Source organism: Montipora capricornis, chromosome 3, assembly GCF_036669925.1.
Source record: "Montipora capricornis isolate CH-2021 chromosome 3, ASM3666992v2, whole genome shotgun sequence".
Taxonomy (NCBI): Eukaryota; Metazoa; Cnidaria; class Anthozoa; order Scleractinia; family Acroporidae; genus Montipora; species Montipora capricornis.
Window position 1 is genome coordinate 42,542,734 of NC_090885.1, and position 18,470 is coordinate 42,561,203.

The window sequence follows — 18,470 nt, forward strand, 5'->3', positions numbered from 1 at the left end:
GAAACGTCAATGGGGTGAACAAGGGATTTTAAAAGACATGTAAAATGTTTCTGGAGAAAAGTAGCGAAAATTAACTGGTGTTTAGTTCGATGAACTGTCATAGGTGTATAGGAGAAAAAGGACATGGATCCTGCCCGACTGCGTGTTAAAATTCGCAGTTATTTTCAAAATAAGCAAGAAATAATATTCTTATCAGTATACGCTGCAACCTGTCGAGAGCTCCAGGAAAATCTTTCTTGTAATTACCTGCCTGTCTGCTTCATTTAACAATCATTCCATCAGCGTGCGTTGCGTCCCCGAGTCCCCGCGTCCCCCAGTCCCTACATCCCCACTTCCCCGAGTCCCTTCGTCCCCGATTCCCCACCTCCCCGAGTCCCCACGTCCCCAAGTCCCCACGTCCCCGAGTCCCCGCGTTCCCTGTCCTCGCGTCCCCGTCCCACTTTTCGACACAGCCACAAGTAATGGATTTTAACAACAATCTATCGCCCGTAATCAAAGTGAGCTGTAGTTCTAATATTGTACAAGTGTGGTGTTTTGTACAACACTAAAATCAAATGGAAAATTGTCTAGTAACTTATGGGTTTAACAAAGACAGAGAAGGAATTGAACAACTTGGATCTGTGATCTCTGTTGTCTGGCTTATTTATATTTGTTTGTACTCAATTCTGCACAGTCTTCCGGTAACAATTGGAAATTTCACTAATTCTTGTTAGTCAAAAATAATTTGAAAGAAAGCTTGTCTGCTTGATAATTCAAGTAACGGGTTTTTCAGTAAAGGGTTTGATGCTGAACACTAGTGGGAAATTTATTTAGTTGCGTTTTTGACACCGAGTGTAATTTGACACGATTGAGTTTCTTGTCTTCACGCACGTAATGAAATAGGAAGGGGTCGATTTCTCTGAAATTTGAAAGGATGATTGCTAACGAATATAGAAAGATTTTCACAATAACTAAAAATTCCTGTGTTAAGCATAAGAATTCGACGAAGAGGTGAATGCGACTAAATTTGTTGCGTGCGTTGCTATTTTTGTGATTTGATTGCTGTGCAAATTTTGACAGAGAATATTAAATTATGAAAACATATCTGCGGATAGATCGTTAACAAAAATGTATTTTTACAAAGGTAAAAATATTTCAACATAAAAGATGCAACGCTTGACGAGAACTAATATTTGATATTTGAAAGAAGAAAAATTTCGTGGCAATCGGGACGCGGTGAAAATGAATTAACAAATTTGCACACGTGCGTTGAAATGTGATACGCGAGGAGACAGGAATTTTATATCTCTGACAAATGATTTTGTCATTGCAGTGTAAAATGAAGTTTATTTGGGAAGCCAACAACATATATTTAACTTCGTGGTTAATACAATTTATTGCTACAACTTACTAGTGCGAAGATTGTCTAGTACATGAAACTCACGCTTTTTGCGAATTTTGAGTGTCATGAAATTACATCATTTGCGTGAAAATATATCCCTTTACTTTAACCCAAAACATTCAGTTAGTAACAAACTTCATATTTATTAACCATATCTTCTGCTTTTGTGCTTGTAAGCATTGTGATTTGCGATAATTCGCAAGTCTGTTTTTGTATCTCATAGATGTTCAGATTTTCAATTACCTACGTGGCCGCTCAACCTCGCGATTGTGTAAATAGTTCACCCTGAAGTCAAAATAGATACGTTCACAGGAACCCGACAGATGACATGCAAATATTCAGTTAAATATTACAACAAAATTAAAAAACCAAAGACGTTGTTTTACTCTGAAAACGACGAACGATTAACATGCTCTCCCGCAGTTCATTCAGTTGACACAAGGTGATCACGTGCGTCTTTATGGTTGCCTAGCACGTGATCAATTTCTTCCTATTGACAAGACATCATAATAGGCGGAGACTGCAGAAATCTTCGTCTTTTTACGATCTATTGTCATTAATCTTTCGATGAGAATTCGATGCAGATCTATATATGTAAACTATGTTATTTTTTTATTATAGATTTTACTCTGTCTAACGCCAGACGATTTTACTCGTCAATGGGGAAGCCCTCGGCAGTGAAAGGGTTAAACTAATTTTATTACCAAAGCTTAAAAAACTAAAAGACCTCAAAATGGGACAGGATATTACAAAATAATTAAAGGTGTGAACGTGTGAACCAAAAGGCCTCTGCTGGCTCGACATGTGGGTGACCCTCAAATGGTCTTAATGACCCCCCACTTGAAAAAAAATAACTGGAACCCTGCTGTTCAAAACCACCCAAACGGCCATTTCCGAGTTGCTGTTTGTCTCGGTTTGGAAGTGAGTCTTGGTGCTCAAGTATTATAAGGGAAATGAGTTTGATTTGCATAAGAATACGCAACTCATTTCCATTGGAATGGTTGTGCACCAGGACTCGCTTTTAAACTGAGGTATGCAGCAACTCGGGAATGGGCTAACAGTATGGCAGTGCCTTCTGTTTTTGTTTAACACGTACCATAGGCAACCCAGTGTACGCTTTTATGGAGAGTCTTGTTTGAAATAGCCCTTGCATTGAATTAATTAAAAGCGAGACCAACAATGAGATACTGTTTTTTAATCTTTTGGCTGGCACCTTCATCCACTGTGTAACAAATTGAGGGCGGTTTTTTTTGTTTTGTTTTTTCAGTGTGTTTGTGCCAAAGCTGTAGAGCTGTGCTTCATCCCAGAGCAAATAAATAAATGATGGCCCAACAGATTGACAAAAAACGCGGGATCTCACAACGAAGAGCGACAAACTGAAGAAGAGTAATTCACTGCGGATACGATGATGGTAGACATTGAAAAATTAACCATTTTAAACGCCAATTTTAGAATTAAGTCGGTATTGGACTGAGGAAACAAATTAAAAAACGTTTATTCTTCTTGTGGCATAACACGACAGAATCCTGAGGAAATAATAACATTGTTTCGGACAAGACGTGATCAAATCTTTAATTTTCAAGGAAGGGTGCGGAGTTGAATATAATTTTTTTTTTTCCAAATAAAACTGGAAAAGCAATCATAAAATATAATAATAATAATAATAATAATAATAATAATAATAATAATAATAATAATAATAATAATAATAATAATAATAATAAATAAATAAATAAGGAGTTTGAGAAAGTCTAGTGAAGAAAATTATCATCCTGCACCTATTCGGGAATCGCTTAACCAACTTCAGAAATATTTGAACTCAAAGGACAAAACGGTCGAAATTTGTTATTGGTCAGCGAGATCGCTTAATTTCATAGCTCAGTCAGTGGTAGAACAGTGACCAACGCAATTACACGGTTGAGACCATAAATTGCAGTCCTGTTCTAGAATTTGTATAACGCTGTATACCGTTTCTTTAGAAATACAACAAAATAAGTTGTTTCCCAACTACGATGACAAATTTGTCCAAAATTCATTTCATATCCATCCGCAGTTCAAATATGACACTTCATTTATTTCTCCATCAATGACCAAAGCCAATATACCAAGAAAACGTTTGGCACGTAACGAGAAAGAACATGAGACAAGTAATTTTTTTCAGCAAATTTTCTCTTAATACCATAATTTTTCTAAGTTCGCACGATCTTGTGATATTAAAACGTACGATTTACCTGGTTTTCTCATGCCTTAGGCCCGTTTTAAACGTCGCATTTTACATGTGCCGAATCTAATGCAAATGAGAAAAATCGATTTTTTTTTTTTGCATTAGATTCAGCACATGTAAAATGTGACGTTTAAAACGGGCCTTACCCTAGTAAGCTTATGGCCTTTGTGCTTCTCGCCCTTGAGCTGATATAAATACAATTCCAGGTTAATATAACTTACGGCCTCCGAACTCGGTTTGGAAGAGAAACTTTTCTTTCTTTTCTCTCTTTTTTTTTTAAGGTCTTACAGAAAAATCGAAATGGATTGAGCTAAGGTGTCTTATTAATGAAGCGCACATGGCTTCGAGGTGTGAGCAAAGTGGTATCGTCATCGTCAGCATCAGCTATCACCAGAGAAACGTCTGCAGGGTGCAGTGTTTTGAATTTTGTGGCCTTATCCAGGTGATAGCATCAGATGGAGGGAAAGGGTTCTAAAGGGTACCCCTGTAGGACGTTAGGGTTGATGGGGAAGTCTTTGGCGATATTTCCTTCGGGGTCTAACACGAATGACGTGGGATTACGCTCACAATCGAAATAGATACTTTACAATAATTGGTTATTACATTGCAGCCAATCAGGCTGAATTGTACAGTGCATTACAGTCTAAATATATGTCACGGTCTTAAAACGGGATATGTAATAATAAATTGTTTAGGATAAACTGACACTTACATTATTCAAAACTTAACAGGAATATATAGAGGTATTTAAATCTAATTCCACTAAGTTAGATTATTCACACAATTACAATAACGCGTAATGACGCTATTTTTGGCCCAGTTGGTGATAAAGCTTATATCATAAGTGCGCGTGCGCCCAAAACACATCTCAGGCGATGCAAAGGTGCCAAAAGCTTTTGTAAGCGATGTGCGTTATTCTTCATGATGGCCACAAAAAAAAAAAAAAAGTGGAATTAATTTTCTTGGTGGTCCACAAATGAATCATCTGGATTAAAAGATGAAAGTGCGTTCGCATAAGTAATATTAGGGTTAATGAATGAAAATGTCCTCTTTTGAATGCGTTTAAGATGTTTAGCAAGTAATTTGGAAGTCAAGTGAAGCTGACCTGGGCACAGCTACACATTTACACTTATCCTGTACTTGCAGTGCCGCTGGTTTTACATAGTCGTTACGGAGGAATACCATGCATAGTCAAGGAGAATTTTAAGACTGTTGCGTTTTTCAATCAAGTCAATGATTATCACTATAATTTCTGGAAATATGTATCGATCCTTTAAACAGGCAATACCGAATATCGTACAGGGCTCCCCGAGATTTTTGACTAATTGCGTTTTTGACTGGGTGGTTAGTGTTCCGCCTGAAATGTTTTTCCTTTGGCATATGATTGCATGGAACCAAATTGCTTGTTTTAGACTTAGATGATCCATTAATGCGTCCTTTATATAACAATGTATTCAGCGATTGTCAACTGTTTGTCCCATTGAACTGATTAACCCAAATGATTATGATAGACTGTCATTGCAAGATAATCTAGAATTGCCCCGTTTAAACATCTTGAAAAAGGAAATACTTGTGAAAACAAACTCTAAAGCCAGTGCAGTATCAGATAATGACATTCAGGTTCGCTTTCATGGGTAACGGTAATCATTGAACATCTGCTTGTCATAACTAAAACTTAATATAGCATCGTAATTTACGCCCTTTGATATTTAAGAAAGGGGTGAAACTTGGACTGAATTAATATCACTGTCAACAACATCCCATGAAACCCAACCACGACAAGGGAATTTCAGGTGGCTTTCCCACATCCCATACTTTACTTAATGACGTTCTTTTCCCGAGTTAGAGGCAAATTCTTGATTTGAAATTCACTCTGTGCTGCTCGTGGCAAGTAAGTTTATCATTAATACGAAATACTACCAAATACGAAATAATTTTCGTTGTTTCAATAACAAAATGCGGAAAGAAAAACGATAACATTACGGTTTCAAGTCTCCCCGAACTAGGCAGAGTTAATTTGAGTCAAATTTATTTCGCTTTAAGTCTGATTCAGAATTGAGATTTGCAATTCCAGTTGTGTAGTTTAAAGTTAAAGAAGTGAACTTCAAAAAGAATTACTAATCCGAAGGGGTCCTTTTTTGTCTTTTCGTAAATGAAAAGCAAAGGCAAAGTTACGGTTTAAAAACGTCAATTGGGTTAACAAGGATTCTAAGTAAAACACATGTAAAATTTTTGTTGGGAAAAGTATGACAGAACGAACGAAAATTAACCTGCGTTTAGTTCGATGAACTGTTATAAGTGACTAAAAAAACGAGAAATCCTGTTCGAGTGTGTGTTAAAATTCGCAGTTATTAAAAAAAAATCAAGAAACGATATTCTCATCATTGTAGACTGCAACCCAGCGAGAGCTCCAAGAAAATCACTTTAGTCGTGATGCATCGTCACATAAGAGGTTGCATTTCACTTCTTTTTTACATGTTTTTGCCTTTCGAAATAACGATGGTTTTTAAAATTATCTTGTTTATCCTTGTCATGAGCTGTTTTATTTACTATGATATGGTAGCCAACGGAAGAGTAAATGCACGCATAGTTTTGCGTTTTGATGGCGGCTTTCCATCGTCCTTTGCAGAAAGTGCATTGGCAATATTTATGGAGCAATCGTTTGCACTTCATACTGCATACACTAACTCGTTATTGATAATTTACAAATTTTAGTCAAATTTATCTTGTCATTAGGTAATCAACCTGTATGAGGTATTCAACTGATTATTGTAAACAGGCACGTTTCAATATAAAGAGTTTTGTAGAAGAGAGACGGCCCACAACAGGAGTGAGGCAAAAAAAAGAAAAAAAAACTGTCTTTCCGTCTCAAACATACAACCTATAAATTTTTCTGTTTTCTTTAGGATAATTCAACCAACTGCCTTCACTTAAAGCATATTTTTTGCTTATGAGGCAACTCGAGCATATAGACAAGGTAGTAGTTGAAACGAAGACATCATATTATTTTCAATGGTGACTCGAGCATACTCGTAAAGAATCCGAGCTTTAGCGCTCTTTTGCAGGAGTCGAAACAACGAATTCCGATTACTAGTTCGGATGCTCTAGTACGGATCTTTAGAGGACTCAAGGCCACGATTGAATAGAGTCAGTAAGGTTCAATTTCGATTCTGCTGAAGAAAAAAGGGCCGCATAAACAATCTCTCTATACATACATGCAAAATTTCAGCGTGCTCATTGGCTGAGAACACGTCAATTAATCCCAAACAATACAGAACGCTTAAATTGAGCGCAAAATGTTAAAAACTTGAACTTAACTGACTGACTGGAGAGTCGCGAAAGCGCAACAAAACGAAATGGCGAATAGGATAGGACAAAGCAACAACGTTTTAATTCAGAAGCCGCAGGAGACTCTTTAAAGTATTTTTGGCCTGTGAGTCTCCACTAGTGTTTGCGTATCAATCAAGGATGTCACTTTCCAATCAATAACCTTAATGTATGCGGGGCTAGTGAGCCAAAACACGAACAAAGCAGACTCAAATTTCTGCATGTATATCATCTTCAAGTAATCAAATGATTCATGTTGTGTGTTATTTAAGGTAAATCAGCACAAGTAAATGTTTCAGTCAAAGCCAATTTGGTTAGCCTTTGAACATTTTACTTTGTGCTGATTTATCTCATGTGATTACCTAGGCAACTATAAGTAGAATCAATCTTCTTTTCATTTAGCAGTAAACAGTTTTTTCCAACTTTTTTCCTCGTGTACATTGAAACCCTACCTCTGAAATTCACCTCCGCTATATTATTTCAAAACTAGACAGACTAGAAAGCGGAAAGCTCCCAATCCCTGATAAGCACTTCTCTGTATAAAATAGCGAGAATGACAGAAGGCACGCTTCATACAAATTACAGCTCAAAAACATAAAATATCACTGTTTGAAAGGCCCACATCATGCATGCAAAAAACTGCGTGAGGGTGTGATGTTCTAAAAAACGGAACAGCGTTCATGCAAAACGCAAATGAGTGGCGTTGTATTCATGTCAAGTTACTTACATTGCACGAGTACCCTAAAAAGTCAGACACCACCAAACATTATTAGAATTTATGGCTTTCAAATAATCGTGCCAGTAATTCCTTTAAGCCACATGGTGTTAAGACGTGACATCAGGCCATAAGCTTAGTTTACTTTAAAATCTGAGGATCTAATTTAAAAATTAATACGTCCATTTCGAGAGTATAGAGAGATTTTACCCATGAGAGAATAAAATATTGAATTTACAACAATTTTATTTCAATAGCTCGAAAACAAGATGACGGTGACACCTTTCACACTTTACTTAATAGCCTGTATAGTCGCGAGTAACACCACTGGTCAGCAATGCAAGCCTTCTGAAGTCTCAATACCTGACAAAGCTCTCAATGGCCACACCTATACAGCCACAGTAGTCAGTGGACCCATTCAGTGTCAAATGCTGTGTGAGAATGATCCAAAATGCTGGAGTTACAACTTCCACATTCTAACAAAAAATTGTGAAATGAATGACGAGACTAAGGACACGAAGCCTAACGATTTCGTCAAAGATAATCAAAGGTTTTACATGAAACGCGAAGGTGGGCATTGTTCGTATTCTCCTGATGGTGCTGGAACGAGCAAGGACCAGAGGCATATTTATTCCCTGCATGCGCCTCTGTCTAATTCTCGATCCAGTCCAACAGGCCGCGATAACAGTTATGTTGCATCGTTGTTGGATTTGCTAACTGTTATAATAAAGTATATTTTTATCAAATATCTATAGATTGATCCAAATCGAAAGAAACTTAGTCACGGGCTAGAGTTCTCGGAGTTTTCTGCCGTCCCACTAAAACCAGTTGCTTTATAATTTAATACAATCGCTTCGCTCGCGTGAATACAATTGCCACAGATTTAACGCTATGTTTTTGCACTGGGGGTCGTCTCTTCTATAAACCTAGATATTGATGAATGCAAAGGGGTTCCCTTCATCTGTGACGTCAATGCCAACTGCCAGAATACAGACGGTTCGTACATCTGCACATGTAAGGCTGGATACACTGGGAACGGAAAAACGTGTACAGGTAGGGGCCTGTATTGTATCACTATTTAAAAATTATTCCCCGAAGTAGAGGAAACTATGCGCTTCTTCTAATGCTATTCGGCTGCTACTTAATGTAGGTGTAAATTGTGTATAATTTTCCCTTTATTCTGAAATTTACCTTGGCCAAACATTTTTTGCTGATTTTTGTCAAGAATTAATAAAGAGTATGATTATAATGGGTCAGGGTGTTGTGAGAGTGGACAGTTTAAAATGAACTATCACCCTTTTGTGAACAGTATGCCAGTAAACGAATACTAATACGCAAAAGGGGTTAAAAAATAACTCCCTCGCTATGTACCATTGTTGTTTCTGTCTTTTCGATAGTATCAACGAGTGCAGACCATCTCCCTGGCCTTTGTCCGATGACTTCAACACTTTTTGTAAGAACAATGAAGGATGTTATGTTTGTTCATGCAATGTTGATTTCACAGATGATTTGCACTAGTGAGAAAATTGTGGTTAAAAATATCTTTTTGATATAAATCTAAAAACATAATTATATTTTTTTCCTGCTGAAATGGCCATGGTAAGCACTTTAGTCTTTGTTTTCATACTTTATCAAAGTTGGATCAGAAATCTTTGTTTCTTTTCATCGATAATGCATCTTCATCTACCCTTGGCTCTTTTAATTCACATTCTAGACGCTTAGATCGTTGTTGATTATTTTGCCGGTTACAGGGAATTAACTTAGTCTAACATGCCAGTCTTTTCCCATATTTAACAATAAATGTACATCATCGTGCCTATAAGGTCTATAAATCTGCACATTATCATCTATATACTTATCGCGTATCAATGATGAATGGTATATGAAATGTATCATATATGAACTGCGGAAAACAGCTATGAAGCTATGATCTTCGCAGTTATGAACGCAATTTTTCCCACAAATGACCAGCTCCCAACGTCAGTGGCTTCATAGCTCAGCTGGTTAGAGCGTCGCACCGGAATCGCGAGGTCACGGGTTCAAACCCCGTTGAAGTCCTGAATTTTTCAGGCTTCTCTACGCAATTGCAAAAATTGCGTTCATAACTGCGAAGATCATACTTCACTTTATCGCGTATCAGGAGATATTTAGTCAACATAGTAGAGTGGGAACACTCATCCATGCGTTTCTTTACAAGCCGGCTAGATCAATGTAGTGCTCTATTGTATGATCTACCAAAGCTTCTCCTTCATAAGCTCCAGCGTGTTCAAAACGCGCCGATAAGACTGGTTCTTCGATCATTCAAGTTATGCCATATCACCGCATTTTTGTATGAACTACACTGGCTTCTCATCAAGTTCCAAATCAAGCTGAGTTCAAAATAATTCTACTTACGTATACATTCAAAGCTATTCATTACATAACTTCTTGTACTGGCGGAGCTCAGACGCGCGAAGCGCGCCAGCGGAGCACCATCTATCGTTGCGAGTAAAATTTTAGTTATGACGTTGGCGTACGCCCGTCCGCTCGTACAGACTGTCGGGTGGAGGTGGGGAGGCAAGACGGCCTGTGAGACTCGTGACGATTACATGAACATAGTTGAAACTCTGACTAATCTTCCTAAGGCTCGTTTTATCTCGCTTCGGAGAAAAAAGGGAGTGACTTTCGTCATCTAGTGGATTTTTTTCTTTGTCAGTTCGTTTTGGATCGTAGTCATGCAAAATAACTTGTAAGTACTGCTGTTGTTTCGCAGCTATTATCTTCACTTAGCCTTAGCTCAACTCATTTTCAGCAAATCGTTCGCTTTCATGCATCGTTTATGTTTAGTTTACTTACCAAGGCGATCAGACGATATTTGTTCGTTGAATAAATACGATTTATTGAGTATTACACGGCCTCTGTAGTTGTTGTTGTTTTGTTTTTGTTTGTTTGTTGCTGTTGTTGTTGCCTCTTGGGACGGGAGTGTTCGGGCAAGTTTCCTTGGCGGGAAATCGACATTGCATTTGGCAAGCGGCGTTTTTCAGGCGAGAAATCACATTGACTGTCGTTTTTGAAAGAGGATTTTATTCTCAATCAAAGCCAGTTTAGCTAAACGATTTGCGTTAGTTTGAAAAAGTCTGAGATCTTCGTCCAAAGACTACGAAGGTTACTTCTCGCAGACGGGTTTTTTTGTTTAAATTGGTAAAGAATCAGCGTTTGGGTGTTTTGAGCAGCGAAATGGATCGGCTGTCTTTGCTATGTTACGGATTACGGTGTACGGGTAATCGGGTATGCGAGAGGAAAGCTCGATCGTGTTGTTTGGTAAAGTTGTAATGGAGCTGTCTTCGGACGTTGTTGTGTAACGAAATTGTTGTTTTGCTACAAGGAAGAAGCAGGTCCTCGGTGAACATGGGAAAAGCCTGTCAAAAACACTATCAAGGCACCTTAGGATTTGTATCTGCTTAGCAAAGCAACGATTTTGTGTGAAATAATGACAGACCTAAACTGTAACGATAACCAGGTTCATATTCCATTCTTCTTCTTTTTTTTTTTTTTTTTTTTTGCCTTTTATATTTTATATTGCTTGCCAATGTGGTCTATCTTACTGCGAGATATGTTTGTTACTTGTCCTATTTCTCCGATTTTTCCGAGAAACGTTGAAGAAAAATTTGCATCTCTTCTTTGCTTTCTTACAAAGACAAAAAAATGTTTGTATGTTTTATCCAAATGTTTGCTATCCAATAGCTTATTTGGAATCTGAAACTCTTCGTTTTTCCTGCTGTCGGTGGCAAGTGAGGTCCGGACGGCTTACATCCTGACCGGCTCTGCTTTAAAAAGTTCGCGGTGACGTTTACAAGAGATTGACTTGTTATTACTAAAAAATCGCAAGCTTTTAAGGTAATTAATGTAAAAACTGTTCATCTTTAATATGTTCAATGTTTACGGCTGACGAGTTTTCAGAAAGCTAATTGTATGTTGTTTTATATATTGTTATTGCCAATGGGATCCTATCATTATCAGTGATCTCAAAAATAGTAACGTTTACAACTTGTAGTCAAGGTTTGTAGTAGTAGTACATGTAGTTTGCAATAACTCAGACAACTGATTGAAGTCAAGAATAAAACGATCGCTGAAACCATTCTCAACTTGACGAGATTTGCATTTGATTCATGTCTTATGCTTTCGCTCTGTCAAGATTACTTTTCTCAATGAAAAGTAAAGTCAATTTTGGGGTTTTAACGTTTAGTTTTGTTCAGGCTTATTTAAAAATATGGAGTTTGGTTTTTTGGTCTAAAATGTCACCGATACATGAAAGAAAACTGAATTTGTGTCTCAACCAAAGCACAAAACCAGTTCTGAAGTTAAGGTTTAAAAGTAGAACTGTAAAACCTATTCATCTACTGGCCCCGGTTGTTCGAACGATGGATAGCGCTATCCGCCAGATAAATCGCTATCCAGTGGATAAATCATAGCAAAACCAATTGCGCTATCCAGTGGAGAGTGTTATCCACCTTTTGAACAACCGACGCCTGATCTATACCATCATTTACTTTTTGTAATTAACACTGTGATAAGGCAAACGTTTGTTAATCATTAATTTATCCTTGTAATCACGCAGTCCAAAAGAAAGGTCTAAAATGCAGGTTTGCACATGACAGTGAAAAAACTATAATCACAATAAAGAGTACGTTACTGGAGTTGATAGGGTAGGGCATTTGAACACCATTTTGGCCCGAGGGGGCGTGAATCAGAACGATCCAATCTTCAAAAGTTCAAATGCCCGGGGTTTGCCGGGAAGGGACTTGACTTGAATGCGTAGTCACCAGTGTGGACCACAGCTATCATAATATGTCGGAATGGACTGAAAACAGCGAAAAATGCAGAAGGGAAAGATTTTGCAAACCGATTTCCACCTGAACACGAAAAGCGTTTACCGTTAAGAGCTTTAGTATGGCGGTGTAGTCGCGTCAAGCCACAGAAAGCGCCCGAAAAATAAAGCCTCCTTTACGTTTAGGTGAATCAAACGTGGGTTGATGCTGTGATCCAATCGAAAACCAGTGGCTGGTCAGCAGTCAATTTCCAAAAAACAGCTGACCTTTATGAGTTCTAACTAATACTGGTCAGCAGATACCTTTTTTGACAGGTGTCAATTGACGATAACATTGATGTTCAATATCAAAGATTTATGCTGTAAACTAACGGGATACTGGTCACTCTTCTCTCACTTCTCGTATCCATGGGCTATCATATTTTCTTAACTATGGTGCTCCGCACGCGCGCCCGTTCGGCGCGCAGAGCTCCGCTATTAATTGCTAAGCCAAAATCCAAGTACTGTCTTGAATCGAATAGTGGGTTATTACCCCTACCTCAACCTCCGACTATCAAGAAGTGGCTTTCAGTTGACTACTCGTGTTGACAGAACATTCCTTGCTGCAGCACCAAAGTTGTGGAATTCATTATTCTGTGAACTGAATGGAATGAAAATCCCCTTGTTTCGATTTGTATTCGCTTAAGCTTGATTATTCATTTTCTGTTAATCATTGCAGTCATTTCATTGAAAATAACTTGAATGCACAGATTAGTATCTCTTGCTACTTTTTTTTACCTCAGACGTTGTAGTCTAAACGATTTCAATATTTTTATGATAATCAATATCAATTTTGTTTTAACTAATGATAAGGAAGTTTCTTTATATTTTATAGTTTTTGTTATGTTGGCGGTATTCAGTTGCACACATGCAAACGTTTTCTGAAATAGGGCTGTAAAAATAAATATTAATTATGACAGATTGAACTGTCAGATTGAACTGTCCGATAACAACTTGGCAAGTGAATAAGTGGAAAATAAAAGTTTTCTAAACCAATCACAATCAGTGAAATTGTAATTTTTAGGATTAAAGGTGAAAAACCTTGGACATAAGAATCGATTTCGTGGACAGTGACTTATTGCCAATTGAAAGTAAAAATATATTACTAATTTGTTGGCTGTGTTCCCAGATATCGATGAGTGTTCAACAAGAAAACACAACTGCAGCCATGTGGCCGTCTGCAACAACACCATTGGTTCATATAACTGCACTTGTAAGGAAGGATATGTCGGAGACGAGCAAAACTGCTCCGGTGAGACGTCGTTCTGGATGTCTTTTATTCTTTACGTTTACAAAAAATTGTATTTCTTCATTTTACAATAACAGTCAAATTTATCCCATCTTCATTGACTGGCCCAATTCACGAAATTGGATGCACTTCCAAATTAGATATTTTCCTTAAGTCCAAGCATTTGCGTTATTTTCAGGTAGCAGTAGATCCTGCTTTTTATCGGTAATTTTGGGAAGTTAATTGCGTTAACTCCTTGAAAAGAATAATCATAAAGGGGAGAAAGCAGGGCCGGGGACACTTCATAACACTTACCAGTTTCATTTAATTACGTGTATTTGTGGACGTATTTGTTTTTATCACTGATACGAACTGAGACCCCTAAAGCTATTAACAAATAGTAAACGGTTCAGCGTATACTGTGTAGTTATGTTTGTACGCATGAGGAAAGAAGCGTAAGAATCGCACGAGGCGATAGCCGAGTGGACTGTAGCTTCTTGAGGCTTAGCAAACCTCCCAAGACTGTGCAAATAGCATATGATGAGGCTCCTTGGTTCAAACCATTTACGAAAGTATATCTTGCGATTGATCTGCAACTATGGCAAATGAATCCAGTCAGGGGCCAAACTGAGGTATATGAGTTCTCTGCCGTCCAAATGTCGTAAACCATTTTTATACGATCGCTTGATTCAGGGGCACCCAACGAATCTGTTCCTCACATTATCTGTTCCCTGGAGGAATCTTGCTGGCTGGCAAAAATACAGGTGTTTCGATGAGCTGGTTGGGAAATTTTGTCATTGATAGAGGTTTTGCCTGGGAATTACTGATTTTTTCTAGCATTTCAATCCGAGCTGGCTGTAGAAACTCTGAAGACTGAGGACGACTAAAAAAAAAAAAAAAAAAAAAAAAAAGGACCCCTTCCCTCTCCCAAACACACGACGGCTGGTCAGAGTGATTGCGCTCGCGGAAAAAACCTGTTTTGTCCCGGTTTTGTCGCTTTTGTTCGGTCGTTTTGGATCGAGGGATTTGAAAGCGCGCGGAATTCCTGGCTGGGAAATAAATTTGATCAGCTGGCTGGGAAACCAACCAATTTTATCTAGCTGGCTGGGAAATTTCTTGTGTGTCTTGCTGGGAAAAAGGAACAGATAATGTTTTCCCAGCAACTCTGAAAAACACCTGAAAATGCCTCAATAACATTTATTTTCATTAACTGGGGTATAATAATACATTTTACAACAAATTGGTCGTTGGGTGCCCCTGTTGATTTGCGTAGAAACAATAGAATCAACGTTATATTTTTATACATTGGCTATCGATAAAATTTAGATATTGATGCATGCAAAGAGTTTCCCTCCACCTGTGAGGAAAATGTCGTTTGTCACAGGCGGCTCGTACATCTGCACATGTAAGGCTGGGTAAATTAATTCGGCCCGGCGACTTTCTAAACATAAAGACTTTTAAGAACAGTATAACTAGCTTGTACAAAGATGAATTAGCTAATGTCTTTGATCCCGACAAACCATGCTCATGGGGTCTTCCACGTTATTGTGGATGCCACTGGCAACAATAGTTTAATATACATTTCTTAAGATTTTTACCGTGCCGATTTTATTGGGAGGTGCCTCGCATGAGATTCCAGGTCCCGTTTGCACCTTACCTTTTAAAACTGGGGGCGGAAAAACTTGTGCAGGTAATTAAATACATCTTATTCCATGGTTTAATATATAATACGCGCGGATATTTTGAGAACAGCGTAGTATTTTTCCGAGCCTCGCGGGGGCGAGGAAAAATACGAGCAATGAGCAAAATGTCAGCGAGTATTATATGTTAAACCATCGAATAAGAGATTTATTATTCCACTACAAAAAAGCTGTTATTTTGCTTCAATTTTATTTGGTAAGGGTGTTTAAAAAAAATGCATCATCTGTTCTTTAGGGCGCGTGCGAACGATGTAAACAGCACAAAAAGCCAGCCAAAGATCTTTATTTGATAGGATAAACAAAATGACGAGTGACAAGCGGTGACAAGCTAAATTCTCAGGCTTTGCATCTTGTTGAAAAAAACTTCTTTCATTGAAAAACTGCCGTTCTGTCCTTATTTGCTTTGTTCTAAACCGGTCAAACCGGGACACTACAGTGTATTACCGCCTCAAATTTTGCGCGTTATCTTGACCAAATATGGTAAAATGGCGTAACAGTGGAATGATAAGGACTGGTATTGCATACCATTCAACAATTATTCACACAGGTAGAGGAAAATATCCACAGTCACTCAGGTTAGCATTTGTTTCAGTATAGACCATTCGGCTGCTCGGAGGCGAATATATACTGATACTTCTTTCCTCAGAGCTAGCTAATCAAAACAGGTAGAAAGCAACGCCTGTTGGGTGAGTGGTGTATAAAAGCAAGCAATGATGTTTATCGTTGTTAATGCAAGTTGACGTTTTTCTTTCGGGTTTTCTTAAGAGTGGATATTACACGAAGAATACTGACATAATCTATTCGTATAGCTGGCGTTCAGAGAAAGACTAATTAAAGGTGAAAAAGCTTGGGCACGAGTACAAAATACAATGTCTAACGATTTAACAGCGACTTATTGCTAATTGATGTAAAATGGTATTTTACTAATTATAATTTGTTAACAATGTCTATAACGATTTCGTGGACACCGACTTATTGCTAACGAAATGTAAAAGGATATTTTACTAATTACGATTTGTTGGATGTGATCCCAGATATCGACGAGTGTTTAACAGGAAAACACAACTGCAGCCATGTTGCTGTGTGCGACAACACCATTGGTTCATATAACTGCACTTGCAAGGAAGGGTATGTCGGAGACGGACAAAACTGCTCAGGCAAGATTTTATACCATTCGGATGGTCGGTGGCGAATAGTACTTCCTTATAACTTCAGAGATAACAAATTAGAACACATAGAAAGCACCAGTTGTGCGAATATGTGGTGTATAGAAACAAGCAATAATGTTTACCCTTCTTGATTCTTGATGCAAGTTGACGTTTTTCTTTCAGGTTTCTAAAGAGTGGATATTACACGAAAAATACTGACATAATTTACCCTCATAGAGCGGTTTTCATTTGACAGTCGTAAAGCAAATACGAAAGTAATTGCTTCGACTGATCACAGCATTTGTTGGATGTGTTTTCAGATATCAATGAGTGTTCAACAGGGAAACATAACTGCAGCAATGTCGCCGAGTGCAACAACACCAAAGGGTCATATAACTGCACTTGTAATGAGGGATATGCTGGAGACGGACGAAACTGCTCAGGCAAGAATATATAACATTCGGCTGCTGGGTGGCGACAAGAGAAAATGAGGGGACAGAGAAGGAGGCTCCCGGTCCAGCCCTTGGGATATGTCAAGTCCACGAAAGTTATTTTTAGACGAGCGGAAGTCTTCCGAGACGTCCGCATGCAGGCCAACCTCGGTCCGATGTTTGAAAGAAAATATATATTCATCAGCCTTCCACGTGCGCTATCATTTTCTCTTTTCACTAAGAACCCGAGAGCGAGGCAAGACTGCATGCGGACGTCTCAGAAGACAGACTTCCGCTAGAACAAAGACTTCCGCTCGTCTAAAAATAACTTTCGTGGACATATCATATCCCGGCCAACTCCTTGAGCCTCCCTCTCTGTCCCCTCATTTTCTTTTGGTGGCGAATAATACTTCCTCATTACTTCAGAGCTAACCAATTAGAATACATAGAAAGCACCAATTGTGCGAATGTGTGGTGTTTATAAACAAGCTAATGTTTACCATTCTTGATGCAAGTTGACGTTTTTCTTTCAGGTTTTTTAAAGAGAGGATATTACACGAAAAATACTAATATAGTTTACCCTCATAGAGCGGTTTTCAATTGACTGTCGTAAGACAAATACCAAAGTAATTCCTTCGACCAATCACAGCAGGTGCAAACAGGGCAATGAGACAGTCCAAATTCGTAGCAATTCCACGAAGAATGCTGATTATAATCTACCCGCATAAATTGCGTTCAGAGAAAGACTAATTAAAAGTGGAAAAGCTTGGACACCTGGACAAAATACGGTGCCTAACGATTTCGTGGACAATGACTTAATTATTGCCATTTGAAAGTAATAGATATTTTACTAATTATAATGTGTTGGATGTGATCTCAGATATCGATGAGTGTTCAACAGGGAAACATAACTGCAGTAATGTCGCTGTGTGCAACAACACTATTGGTTCATATAACTGCACTTGTAAGGAGGCATATGTTGTAGACGGACGAAACTGCTCGACCTCAGGCAAGATTTCATTCGTAATGATTTTCATTCTTTAAAGTTACAAGAAAAGGAACGTTTTACATTTTCCATGCAATAACTTAGAAGTAAGAAGAGGAGAAGTAACGTAGAAGTAAGAAGAGGCCTTCAGAAGTAAAAAGAGACTCATTTTCGCAGATGCATTTAAAAGGTGCAGGGGAGTCCTCTTAACGATAAGTAAGTTGCAGGTGACGATGAGGATGACGTAGTTGTTAAGTAACCGCTACAGCAGAATTACAATCCGACCTTTTGCAACCTTTACTCAACGACCCTATGATACCGTTGTGTCATCATTAATATTATGACAAGTTTTGTTTGCTCGTATTCCGTTTTTAGGTTGTCCTAAAGACTGGGTGCCAAATGACAAATATTGCTATAAACTGGCGAGTGATCGTCTTGATCGATTCTATGAACTGAACGATGCTCGAAAAAATTGCAAGGAAATG

At 38.2% G+C, this 18,470-nt stretch overlaps 1 protein-coding gene across 2 annotated transcripts in view; it reads left to right on the forward strand.

Annotated features, from left to right (window-relative positions):
- The first annotated feature begins 2,716 nt into the window (after positions 1–2,716).
- LOC138041388 (protein kinase C-binding protein NELL2-like) overlaps positions 2,717–18,470 on the forward strand; it is a 17,137-nt gene continuing 1,383 nt past the window's right edge. The window contains exons 1-9 of one of the 2 annotated variants that reach the window (XM_068887158.1): positions 2,717–2,792; positions 3,887–5,496; positions 7,905–8,217; positions 8,578–8,700; positions 13,623–13,745; positions 16,456–16,578; positions 16,890–17,012; positions 17,881–18,009; positions 18,361–18,470. The exon at positions 18,361–18,470 is cut by the window's right edge and continues 1,383 nt beyond it. In XM_068887158.1, the coding sequence (XP_068743259.1) occupies positions 7,917–8,217; positions 8,578–8,700; positions 13,623–13,745; positions 16,456–16,578; positions 16,890–17,012; positions 17,881–18,009; positions 18,361–18,470 (1,032 nt within the window). In that variant the 5' untranslated portion in view covers positions 2,717–2,792; positions 3,887–5,496; positions 7,905–7,916. The remainder of the gene's footprint in view (positions 2,793–3,886; positions 5,497–7,904; positions 8,218–8,577; positions 8,701–13,622; positions 13,746–16,455; positions 16,579–16,889; positions 17,013–17,880; positions 18,010–18,360) is intronic. The other variant, XM_068887159.1, reaches the window with a different exon arrangement.